Raw genomic sequence first — 12,668 nt, forward strand, 5'->3', positions numbered from 1 at the left:
ACCAGAAGAAGTGCCCTATTAGCATCCAAATCCCAAACCACTCCAATAAATTCAACTGATTGGCAGGGTGTGATAACCAATTTTTCCAAATTGACTAGTAAACCTCACTTTTCCAGGGTGGATGTGGTGACTGAAATTTGGTGAGCCAGGTCCTCATAGGAATCCCCTAACAGAACCAATCATCCAAATAAGGGAAGATATAACATCCCCTCATGGCCAAGTGGGCCATCACAACTGCTAAACATTTGGTGAAGACCCTCAGTGCCATTGCAAGGTCAAAAGGCAGCACTGTGTATTTGTAGAACTTGAGTCCACAGTGAAACCTGAGGTACAATCCAGATGAATCAGATGAACTGTCCACTAATGGAACAATGGACGTGTTAAAATCATTGATCATCCCAATAATTTGTTGTAAATACAATATGAGGACATCTGCAATCTGGCCAAAATCATCCTCAAGAGGAGAATCCAATGCCTTATCAGATTAATCTGCCAAAGTCCTCAAGGTGGCTGAGAGACGATTTGCAGAAAGCCAGTCCAAACTGGTAGAATCTCAACTACTGCAATGTCACAGCTATTCACAGCATTAAGGTGGTTCCCAATGCTGAAGTGACTAATGGTGTCAAGGCAATTTCTGATGTTTTGGTGACTCATGGTTTCAAGAAGACTCACAACACTGAGAAGAATCATGGTGCTGAGACAACTCCCAGAGTTGAGATGGCTATCAACCTTGCCATGGACTAATCGAAGTACTGCGACAATGACTAGAGGAATGTGGAGACCTGTTCTGACCATGATCTTAATAAGACCCAGGTAAACTCCTGTTAACAATACCAGGACTCTGGGTATCTTTCCTGCGAACATCCACAGAATCGACAATCTCTGGGAGCTGAGTCATGGGGAGATGAAACCTCAGAGCTGTATAAGGTTGGTGAAATCCCAGGGCAGGAAGTAGATGTTGACAACAGTAGCAGAATTACCCCCACCTCTGTTACCAATGTGACCTGTTCATTTTAGCCAAGCCACTCATGCAAGAGGAAGGATAACGGTTGCCCAAATGCTGACGCGACCTGCTTCGAGATGAGGTAGAATGATGACAATGCAGAAGCAGCAAGACACCACATTGTGACATCCATTAGAGGAGCCAGGGATCCAGGTGTTGAGATCTCTTTGCTTTGGATGCCAGAACAGAAGTACCACCTCTCAGTTTTGAGAGTCCTTGGTATTATGATGAGTCAACCTAGAAAATCCTTTTTGACGCCATGTAGACAAAGAGTTATGGCAGTCTAAGTCTGTGACTTGAGAACTCTCGCAACATCAGGAGGACTTTTGTTCCACATCCCAGTGGTCTCGAAGCCCCAATATCAATTTAGCCATGGGCAATGCTGGATAGCCAGATGAAAGAGTTTCCAACTTGGAAGAAAAACAGTTGTCCTGGGTCCGCATCAGATGCAAACATTTTCTGCTCGAGCATACAGATGAACAGGATGACTGGTGCTGATGCCCATGACCAGGGCTGTGATCTCAGAGGAAGTCAGACCTGTTCTTTGTGGGGAGGGGGATTCCCAGCCCCATTTTTGGACTGGAGGATTCCCAGATGACAAAATTCAATCATCCCTTGCCAGCTTCGAACTCTTACTGTGCTTAGATGAAGGGGGCAAAGATAAGGCCCTATTCCCTTAAGTGGGTGCCAAAGAGGGAACCAAAAGAAATGAGGGGGGCTGCAAGGACTTACTCACACAAACAAACTGAAGTGTCTGGAGCCAGCAATTGTTCTTACAGGGTGGCCTTTAATTTGGAAGCCATAACACCATTATATGCCACCATTATATGGTCCTCACCAAGGTACAGGAGACACTCTGAGTGGCCATCATTTTTGGCCATTTCTGCTCCACACTTCAAACATTTTAAAAATAAAGCTGCATCTTTTTTTCTCCATGATCAGAGAAACAATACCCATGACTCAGAAAACCAAGAGCTTAGAAGCACAGAAAGCCCATTTTCTAATGCCATGGTGAAAAGAGCACAGTGGGGAAATTGCTTCCTTCCCCTTTACCCTCATGACCATCAACTTGAAGGGAGCATTCTGGAGGGATGAGAATTCAGGAAAAAAAAAGCTTGTCACACTTGTACGTTGCTTCCTTCCCCTTTGCCCTCATGACCATCAGCTTGAAGGGAGCATTCTGGAGAGATGGGAATTCAGAAAAAAAGCTTGTCACACTTGTACGTGACAGGCCTGTGTGTGCACTGTCCCCATGTGGAACTGAATATAAGACCAAAAAGATGAAGAGGAGGCTCCTGCTGCTATACATACCTGCCCCATCTGGGGCTTTGACAGCTGACTTGGTGGTGAGCAAATCTCACCAGCTGAGGAAATCTTTCCCAGGCTTGCCCTTTTGGGACTAATGAAAGAACAAGAGTTCCTGAACATTAATGCAGTCTGCATTGTTATAAAACTTTTAGCACCTGTATATTACCTAGTTTACACCAGATAAGTGATTTATTTATTTGTCTATTTAAAACATTTATTAGCTGCGTTTCGCTCTTGTTAAACTCCCTGGTGCGACAGCCCCCCCCCCCCCCCACACACACACCTTCCATCATCACCAGGGCAAAGAAACATCTCACTGAGGAAGCTTGTCAGATTTTCCCGCCTTTTTCACCTCAGGGACTGAGTTGCTTCCTTCAGCCCAGTTATTATCCCAGAATGTGAAGGAAACCCATTATTTTGAAACCTTTCTTGGCAACATTTTTCATGTTATAATAATAATACAAAATAATACTAAGGCAGAGATAACTTAAACAGAATAAAAGGTTTATTTAACAACATAGGAAATGAGAATGGGAAATGAAAAACTCAGAGAAAGGAATGGATAAGACGGGATAAATATATATTTGCAAAAAGAACTTTTTGGCAGAGAAGCAGTATTTGTTTTTGGATACAAGCCCATATAAGTTTGGTCAGTTTCAATTAGCTTAAATGGTAAATTCAGGTGTTTTAAAGATGGTACAGTTCCATATATAAGATGGAACTCTGGCTAATAACTTCCTTCTCACAAGACTCACAGGGTCTTATCAGGTTTGTCACATTAACTTCAGTAACCTCACTCAGACCTCACAAAATAAACATAAAATACTCTTTTTAGAGGAAACTCAAAGCAAAACTCAATAGCCCAGATTAACTGGTATTTAGAATTCTAGACTTTAGAATTCTAGAATTTAGAATTAGAACTGCCATTCTTAATAAAACGGTCTTCAACTGATAACTGAATATTGAAAAAAAGGGGGCCAAGCACACTTCTCTGGGAAGGTTGTTCCATAATTGTAAGGTTGCTATAGAAAAAGAGCTCTCATGTATCCACCAAACAAAAATCTTCAATTGTTGGGACTAGTCATAAAATCAATAAAATCAAATTTGTTCTGTTTGGTTTAAATATGGGAGAAGAACAGAAAAGAGGAATTACTGAACAGGTTCTGGCAAATCTGCAATATTAAGTATTTAGGACTTTGATTCTTGGAACCAGAGGAGAATGTAGTTTCAGATATTACTAGCCCAGAGCTTCAGAAAACTAAAACTAATTTATACCAGTAAACAAAACAGTAGGCAAACAATTTCAGCAATCAGAATAGATTTTATCATATAGAGCAGTGGATCCCAACATTGTGTATGCGTACCCTCTGGGGTATGTGCCAGAGCATTTGGGGGTATGTGGAAAAAAATTACATAATGGGTTTGCTAATATGGGGATATAATTTTAGGGAAATGGATTGCCAAGGGGTATGTGAGTGAAAAAAGGTTGGGAACGACTGATACAAACCTATGAAGGTTTTTCTTACCTACACACACACGACCATCAACACCAACAGCTAAACCTGGTGGACATTCACAGCGAAATGATCCCTCAGTATTAATGCAATGGCCATTCATGCAAATTCCTGGTGTTTGGCATTCATCAATATCTAGCCAGAGAAAAAACATAACTTTTACTCAGTACTATATAATAGAAATATATACACATCCTATTAATTAGAAAGCTTATGATTGTACCATCAGGCTTATCCTATTTTTTCCATTTGAACTCAGTGTGGGATTAAATAAATAAGATAAAAATGCTCAGTGTATGGACATAATCCAATGGTAATTTCTCCTGCCTCAGTACATCTGAAACATATATGTAAGAAACAGCAACAAGTAAACACAAATAAGACCAGGAAAGGGATTTGGGCGTCTTAGTTGATAGTTCCATGGGAATGTCAACTCAGTGCATGGCAGCTGTGAAAAAGGAAAACTCTATGCTGGGGATCATTAGGAAAGGAGTTGATAATAAAACTGCAAGGATTGTCATGCCCTTATATAAAGCAGTGGTGCGACCGCACTTGGAGTACTGTGTTCAGTTCTGGTCGCCACATCTCAAAAAGGATATCAAAGAGATAGAAAAAGTGCAGAGAAGGGCAACAAGGATGATTGAAGGATTGGAGCACCTTCCTTATGAGGAGAGGCTGCAGCGTTTGGGACTCTTTAGTTTGGAGAGGGAGAGGCGCCTGAGGGATATGATTGAAGTCTATAAAATTATGCATGGGGTAGAAAATGTTGACAGAGAGAAATTTTTCTCTCTTTCTCACAATACTAGAACCAGGGGGCATTCATTGAAAATGCTGGGGGGGAAGAATTAGGACTAATAAAAGGAAACACTTCTTCACGCAACGTGTGATTGGTGTTTGGAATATGCTGCCACAGGAGGTGGTGATGGCCACTAACCTGGATAGCTTTAAAAGGGGCTTGGACAGATTTATGGAGGAGAAGTCAATTTATGGCTACCAATCTTGATCCTCCTTGATCTCAGATTGCAAATGCCTTAGCAGACCAGGTGCTCAGGAGCAGCAGCAGCAGCAGAAGGCCATTGCTTTCACATCCTGCATGTGAGCTCCCAAAGGCACCTGGTGGGCCATTGCGAGTAGCAGAATGCTGGACTAGATGGACTCTGGTCTGATCCAGCAGGCTAGTTCTTATGTTCTTATGTTCTTAAGAGTAACTACTTCATAAACAGATCTCTGGGTGCTGAAACCTCATTCCATTGCAAACCTTCCTCAGACCCCCACATCAGGCCTCCAAGAGATCAGATTATGATCCAGAATGTGGTCTGAAGGGAGAGGAGTATTCCATTGTGTAAACCTTCCCTCCAGACCCCTACATCAGGCCTCCAAGAGGATCAGATTATGATCCAGAATGTATTCAAGGAGGACCTCATTCCATTGCAAACCTTCCTCAGACCCCCACATCAGGCCTCCAAGAGATCAGATTATGATCCAGAATGTGGTCTGAAGGGAGAGGACCTCATTCCATTGCAAACCTTCCTCAGACCCCCACATCAGGCCTCCAAGAGATCAGATTATGATCCAGAATGTGGTCTGAAGGGAGAGGACCTCATTCCATTGCAAACCTTCCTCAGACCCCCACATCAGGTCTCCAAGAGATCAGATTATGATCCAGAATGTGGTCTGAAGGGAGAGGACCTCATTCCATTGCAAACCTTCCTCAGACACCCACATCAGGTCTCCAAGAGATCAGATTATGATCCAGAATGTGGTCTGAAGGGAGAGGACCAAGATTTCATTCTGTAATAACCAGATATTTTGGTCATACATACATTAAATCCACAGAATTTAGCATGTATTTAATGTCCAGATGAAAGTGATTGGATCTAAAGCCTTTAACCATTTCTCATATTTCTGTACCTAATGGCATTTCTTTTTTTTTTTAAAAAAATGTACAGTATGGCTTGACTCCCAAATGTCACCAATATGACTTGAACCAGTTGATCATGGTGTAGTACCATTGTATGGAGGCTTCTGTAGAGCTCAACAAACCCTGGATTTCTACTTATTGTGTCAACCTGAGCACAGAGATAGGCATGCAGACAAGACGATATAAAACAGGAGGTCCACATGCACTTCTCATATCCTCACACACCCTCTCTTCTGTGCATCATGTACATTGCTCATGTTTATGATAGTTCATGTATGGCCTATGGGCTGTTAAGCTCAAATAAACTATGAACCATGAACTCATGTTTACAAGAGGTCAATAATTTAGTAGATACGTGAACATTCAAACAAGATTTCCTTAAGGTGATGTGATATATGTACCTGTACAATAACGTCCATTAGAAGCCAAGACAAACCCAGGTTTGCATATACATTTGAAACTGCCATCCTCATTTATACACATCCCATTCAAGCACATGTTGGTACTAGTACATTCATCATGATCTGAAAAGGAAGCAGCAAAGATTTATGTCCCTGAAAAAAATTATGTGCTTGATTCAAGTCAGATCTTTTTCAAGGGATGCACCCTTTCAGAAGGATAAGAAAAATTCTCTCTGCAAGAAAAGCCATTTTTAATACTGTCCATATTTATTTAAGATAATGTCTTAAGAATTTCCTACTTCCATATAAACCTACCCAGCCACTACAGTCATTTTCAGAGGCCCTTGTCATTTGAGGCTAGACAAATGGCAATCCAAGAAATGGCCTTCTTCACTGTGGCCTCAAAATTATGGAATTCCATCCCAAGAGAGATTTAGCTTTCCCTTTCTGTCACAGATGAAGAATTTCTTGTTGTGTCTGGTGTTCCTTCACAAAATCTTATCGATATTTCTTCCTGATGGTGTGTACTGTGTTTTAAAATTGTTTTTAAACATTTATGTGGTTTAAATCTTTTAAAATGTTTTCATTGTTCACTGCCTTAGGGACCCTTAGACCCTTTCCGCATGGGCGGTAAAGAGCGCCCCAGGGACGCTAAAAACAGCGTCCCTGGGGAGGGGTTCACACGGCTGCCGCTGCTGCAATGCAGCAGCGCCGGCCTTGTAACCCCCGAGCGGCACGAATACGCTGCTTTCGAAAAACCTCACTCAGGGAGAGAGGCACTCACTCAGGGAGTGAGGTTTTTCGAAAGCAGCGGCTTCCAAACACTGCCGTGGGAATGGCAGCGGCTGGAAGGTGCCATTTTCCCCTTCCCTGAACGCCTTACCGCCCCCTCCAGCCTTCCGGCATGTCACACAGGCCAGGGGACACGCCCCTCTGCCCTGTGACTCCAGAGCTACTGCGCCGGAAGGCTGAGGGGACGGTAAGGCGTTCGGGGGACGGTGCAGCCTCTGTGCAGGCTGCGCTGTCTTCCCCACCCCTACCGGGACCGTCCGTGCAAATGGTCCGGGGGGGGTGTCGGTGTCATTTACGCCGACCGCACCCCCAAAGCGTGGCCGTGCGGAAACGGCCTAAATTGGGTGGAAAGGCAGCTTGAAGATGTTAATTTTTTCTGAATCTCTTTTCATTCAACTTGGCTCATTTTTGTATGCATAATAGCTGTTATAAATTAGAACAGATTTACAGTCCAATTCAGAGTGAGGTCAAATACCTTTCTGGAAGCTACGTAGTCTTACAGCGGCAGAAATGCCCTCCCCAGGTCACTTACCCCAGCAGAGGGGCAAATCCACTGGTATCCAGCCACTGGGAAGGCCAGTTGCTGTGAAGGCCAGTTGTGGTGCCTATCCACACATCAGTGCTCCCACAATGCCCCAGTGTGGTGGGGGTGTTCCAGGAGCATTCTGGAAGATGGGACCGACCTTAGTCAGCCTCCAGAGCCTGGTCAACCCCTTGCACTGGTGGAATCAATGGCAACAATATGCTAAGATTTTTGTGGAGTATCTCTATTGTCACCTATGGGAATGTTTTAGGTGAAACAATATGTTTTACTTTTTCAGGCTTCCCACATTGCTTTGTCTCTTTATTACGGACTTGAGTCATTTCTACACATCAGTAATAAAACATCTTGAGGACATTTTAAAAACCATTTGGGGGAAGAGTTTCACACAGCTCTCTTCCCCAAAACATCCTCAGAAAATTTTATTTTTCTCAACCCGGGTTTTTCAAATATAGCTACTCTAGCAATCTTTTCCCCTCAATCTGGATTGAAGATGTATCCTGCCTGCCGAGTGAACAAAAGCAAGCAAAAAATGCTTTATTTCTCCCACCCAAACCTCCTACTTTAATTTTCACTATTCACGTCTGCAATTTTGTGTGCTGCAGCAGATTCTGTTAAGGTTCCCTACAGATGTTTCCTCTGCTTGCAACTCATCCGCATATGATTTCCATGTAAAAAATAGATGAATAAACTTTATTTTGCCTAGCGATCGTGCACACATCATTTTTCCTTTTTGTGTTTTGAGGGTTATGTCTGTGAAGCTATGATGATACAATTAAAGAAGCTGCAATATGCGCATATTTGTGCTGTCGTAGCTTCACAGACATACCCCTCAAAACAAAAAAAGGAAAAACAACAAGTGCACAGGATCGCTAAGCAAAACAAACTTTATTCATATACTTTTTACACATAAATCATGTATGAATAAGCTGCAAACAGAGGAAAACTCAGTTGAAAAATGGCAGAGGCAGCAGAATCTCTGAAGCAGCACAAAAAATGGTGGGCATAGCTCTGAAATTGACCAGATCTCCATCAGTCAGGACAAAAGACAGGAAAAAAGAATTATTTTGGCTAGCAACACTTGTGTTCTTTGTGCTGTAGGAACACAAAATGCCAAAACAGCTCTTTTAAAATGTCTAAAGGATGTTTTATTTTTGCTGTGTGGAAATGACTTTGGCTGTTGCATCACACTGCTGACACATGTTCTGTTTGTCGTCTACTAAGATTCCCAAACCCCTTTCACATGTACAGTTTTCAAGTAAGCTGTCACCCATCCTATATCTCTGTGTGTGTTTTTTGCCTAAGGGTAGTATCTTACATTTATCTCTGTTGAAATTAATTTTGTTAGTTTTGAACCAGCTCTCTAAACTGTCCAGGTCATTTTGAATTCTGACCCTATACTCTGGGGTATCAGCTGCCCCTCCTCATTTGGTGTCATCTGCACATTTGATTAGTACGCCCTCTATTCCATCATCCAAGTCATTGATAACAATATTGTATAGGACTGGGCCCAGGAGAGAAGCCTGTGGCACCTCAGTAGTCACGACTCTCCAGGTTGAAGAGCAGCAATAGCTGAGAACCCTTGGCATTCTGTCAGCCAGCCAATTACAAATCCAAGAACAGTAGCATTGTCTAGCCCATATTTTACTAGCTTGCTTAAAAGTATCTCATGGGGTGCTGTTCTGCCCCCCCAAGTGAATCTGTTTTTGGTGCCCTGTACTTGGTTAGGACAGAGTGGAGGAGACACAAGCCAGGTTCAACAGTTCAACATTAGGTTTATTACTTAGGAGAATCAAGATCCTAACTCCCCACTTGGGTCTATCTAAATCAGAGTACTTGCTTGTCTTTAGTAGATTTGAAGCTGTAGACTGTGTCTTCTCTTGGCTGCTTTCAAGAAAGTCCACTGTGTCTTGCTTCCTTTTAGTCTTTCAGTCTTTGTCTGATTCTAATTGCTGTTAACCTTAACTTGTGCTCTATGGACCACCATAAATGTCACAAATATTCCAGTCTCCATTTACCCTTGGCACCTCGCTCTGACTGACTGGCTAGAACTAAAACAGGGGATTACTGGGTAAAAAAGGGAAGACTGCCTATTGGGTCATGGCATTCCCCTTTAAGTGCTTACAGAATGTCTGGTTATAGAGCTGCTCTAGAATCTTTCCTGGTATTGATGCCAAGCTGACTGGGAGGTAATTGTTCCCCTTTTTGAAGATGGGGTCAACACTAACCCTCCTTCAGTCTACTGAGACATCTCCTGTTCTCCAGGAATTCTCAAAGTTTACTGCAAGTGGTTCTGAGATTACTGTCAGTTCTTTAAATACCCTGGGATGTAATTCATCATGCCCTGGGGATCTGAATTCATTTGAAGCAGCCAGGTATTCCTGTGCTATCTCTGTATTTATTCTGTGCTATATTTCTCCTATTGTATCTTCTGTTCCATTTCCCCCTGGTTGAGCACTGTTTTCCTTTTGGGAAAAGACTGAGGCAAAGAAGGTGTTGAGTAGTTCAGCCTCTCTCTGTCCCCATTAGCATTTTGCCATCTTTCCTTACGCAGTGCTCCCTTTCTCTTTCTTTTGCTATGAACATAAACAAAAAGTCTTTTTACATTGTTTTTAACCTCTCTGGCAAGCGTGAGCTCATTCTGCACTTCAGCTTCTCTGACTTTCTCTCTACAAATCCAGGCTATTTGAGGCCCTCTCTGGTGATTTCCCCGCTTTCCCATTTCTTGTACATGTCTCTTTAAAAACTTAGCTTAGTTGAAAGGTTTTTTACATCCATCCTGGTTTCCTTAGATACTACGTTTTTTCTCCTCACTAGAACTGTTTGAAATTGTGCCTTCAAAAAACTCCCATCCATCATGCACTCTGTGGTTAAGAATACTGTGATACTATGGTTAAGAATACATCATGTATTCTTAACCACAGTATCACACCTAGTAGTTTCCTAGGTTTACTGAAATCAGCTTTCTTAAAGTCTAGAATGCATTTCAGACTACGCTTGCACTCCAGGAGAACATGATCGCTTCCACCTAAGGATTCTACCATTTCCACCCCATTAATCAGATCATCATCGTTAGGAGGAGATCTAAAATAGTCGATCTCCTTGTTGCTTCATCCAACTTCTGGACCATGACATTGTTTACAAGTCAAGTGAGGATTTTGTTGGATTTTATAGTCTTGGCAGGGTTTGACTCCCAACAAATATCAAGATAATTTACATCCCCATTACTAGTACTTCTCTCCTTTCTGAAAGTTTGGTCATCTGTTCCAGGAAAGCATCATCCAACTTTTCCATTTGGTTTAGGGGTCTGAAACAGACCCCTACAACAGGATCACTGTTGTTTCTCTCACCCTTAATTTTTACCCAGATGCTCCCAACCTGGTTTGCAGGGTTTCAGTCATGGACCTGCTCACAGATATAATCATCCAGAATATATAATGCTACTCGTCCTCCTTTCCTAGTTGGTCTAATTCTCTGAAACAGATATACCCCTCAATTGTTACATTCCAGTCATGACACTCATCCTACCAGGTTTCAGTGATTTCTATTGTATCATATTTGCTATGCCGTGTTAAGAGTTCGAGTTCATCTTGTTTATTTCCCATGCTCTGCACATTAGTGTAGATACATTATAATAGTGAAGTACACAAGCTGTGAATGAGGGAAAGGGCACTCTACCAATGTAATAAATAACAATAATAATATATTACAGAAAAACATTGTGCCTTCTTTCATTGATTGATATTTGAAGCTTCAAATCAGAATCTGAAACACTATGCACACTAACAACATTAATACGCTAACAAATTCGGTATTACAGAACTATACTGTCAGTTACCAACCTCTGTTGCTAGCAAATTGTTAGGTTGGTACCTTGGAAATTCAGACCCCACTCAATAATGAGCTCTAATAATAGCTTTTGATTAATCTCAGTAGCCTTATTTGTCAAAACAGTAATATCAATTTAACATAGTATCTCACAAATATAAAACAAACAATGGTGTTAATTCTAAATCACAATCAACTGGTAATCACTTTAAGAATACTAAATTTATCTTCCATATTAATTTGTTGCAAACAAACATACTGAAGCTGTACCTACTTTAGCAAGCAACAAACAAACATAACAGAATCACAATACCAGAAATTTGAATGGTCTCAAAACACAGATACAAGTCTTTATACCAACCCTTCTGCAAAGGCTGGCAATGGAAACCACCTTTGGATATCTCTTGCCATGACTTGCCATAAGTCAGCTGTAACTTGATGGTACTCCCCCTCCCCCGCACCACTGCAAAGTATTTATTTATTTGCAAAATTTATATCTTGCCTTTCTGCCTCATCAGGACAACCAAGATGGCTAACAACAAAAACAAAGAATTATAAAAATACATCATAAATTCAATTAAAACTAAAATACATACATGAAACACGAAGTCAGCAATTCAAACATAAAGCAGGAAGGAGAGATAATTCAGGTAATTCAGACAAAATGAAAAAAGTGTTCACATGCTGTCAGTGAAGACACTGATAGAAGGGCTCAGTCAAATCTCCCTGGGGAAGGATTTCCATAATTTTGGTGCAATAGCCCAGAAGTCCCATTCTTGGGTTGCCATCTATCTAACCTCAGAAAACTGAGGCATCCAAAATAAAGCCTTAAAATATTACTATAGTGTCTGACTAAATTTATATGGAAGGAGGCAGTCCTTAAAGCATGCTAGGTCTAAACTATGTAGGGCTTTAAAGTCAATGATAGCACCTTGAATTAGGCCAAGGAATAAATTGGGAGAAGAGAGAAAAACTAAGAGCAATATCCAAGTTTTTCCTACCAACACAGTTTTTCCCATCAGTGGTCAGTTCAAAACCAGCATTGCAAATACACTGGAAGCTCCCTTCAGTGTTCACACAGCGACCATTTTTACAAAGGACACCGTTCTGAATACATTCATCAATATCTAAGGGGAAAAAAGCAAAAATTAATAAGAACATTAAAGCCCCTTCCACACAGCAACAAAATATGATGAAGTTTATTTTAATGTATTTGAATTAATGCCTCTGGAGACAGCAAGCCCCACTGAAAGTGCACCATACCAGCAAGCCCTGAAACCACAGAAGTTGTCTGTCAGGTCACAGCAGGACACAGTCATGACAGAGTTGACTTGGGAGCGAGCCAGCTTGATGGAGCTCA

At 41.6% G+C, this 12,668-nt stretch overlaps 1 protein-coding gene across 2 annotated transcripts in view; it reads right to left on the reverse strand.

The window, feature by feature from the left end:
* Positions 1-12,668, reverse strand: part of FBN2 (fibrillin 2) — a 203,465-nt gene that overhangs the window by 98,468 nt on the left and 92,329 nt on the right. For both annotated transcript variants that reach the window (XM_048503187.1, XM_048503188.1), the window contains 3 exons: positions 12,310-12,435; positions 6,148-6,270; positions 3,838-3,960 (listed from right to left, as the gene is read on the reverse strand). In XM_048503187.1, the coding sequence (XP_048359144.1) occupies positions 3,838-3,960; positions 6,148-6,270; positions 12,310-12,435 (372 nt within the window). The remainder of the gene's footprint in view (positions 1-3,837; positions 3,961-6,147; positions 6,271-12,309; positions 12,436-12,668) is intronic.

This window comes from Sphaerodactylus townsendi, linkage group LG07 (assembly GCF_021028975.2).
Source record: "Sphaerodactylus townsendi isolate TG3544 linkage group LG07, MPM_Stown_v2.3, whole genome shotgun sequence".
Classification (NCBI taxonomy): Eukaryota; Metazoa; Chordata; class Lepidosauria; order Squamata; family Sphaerodactylidae; genus Sphaerodactylus; species Sphaerodactylus townsendi.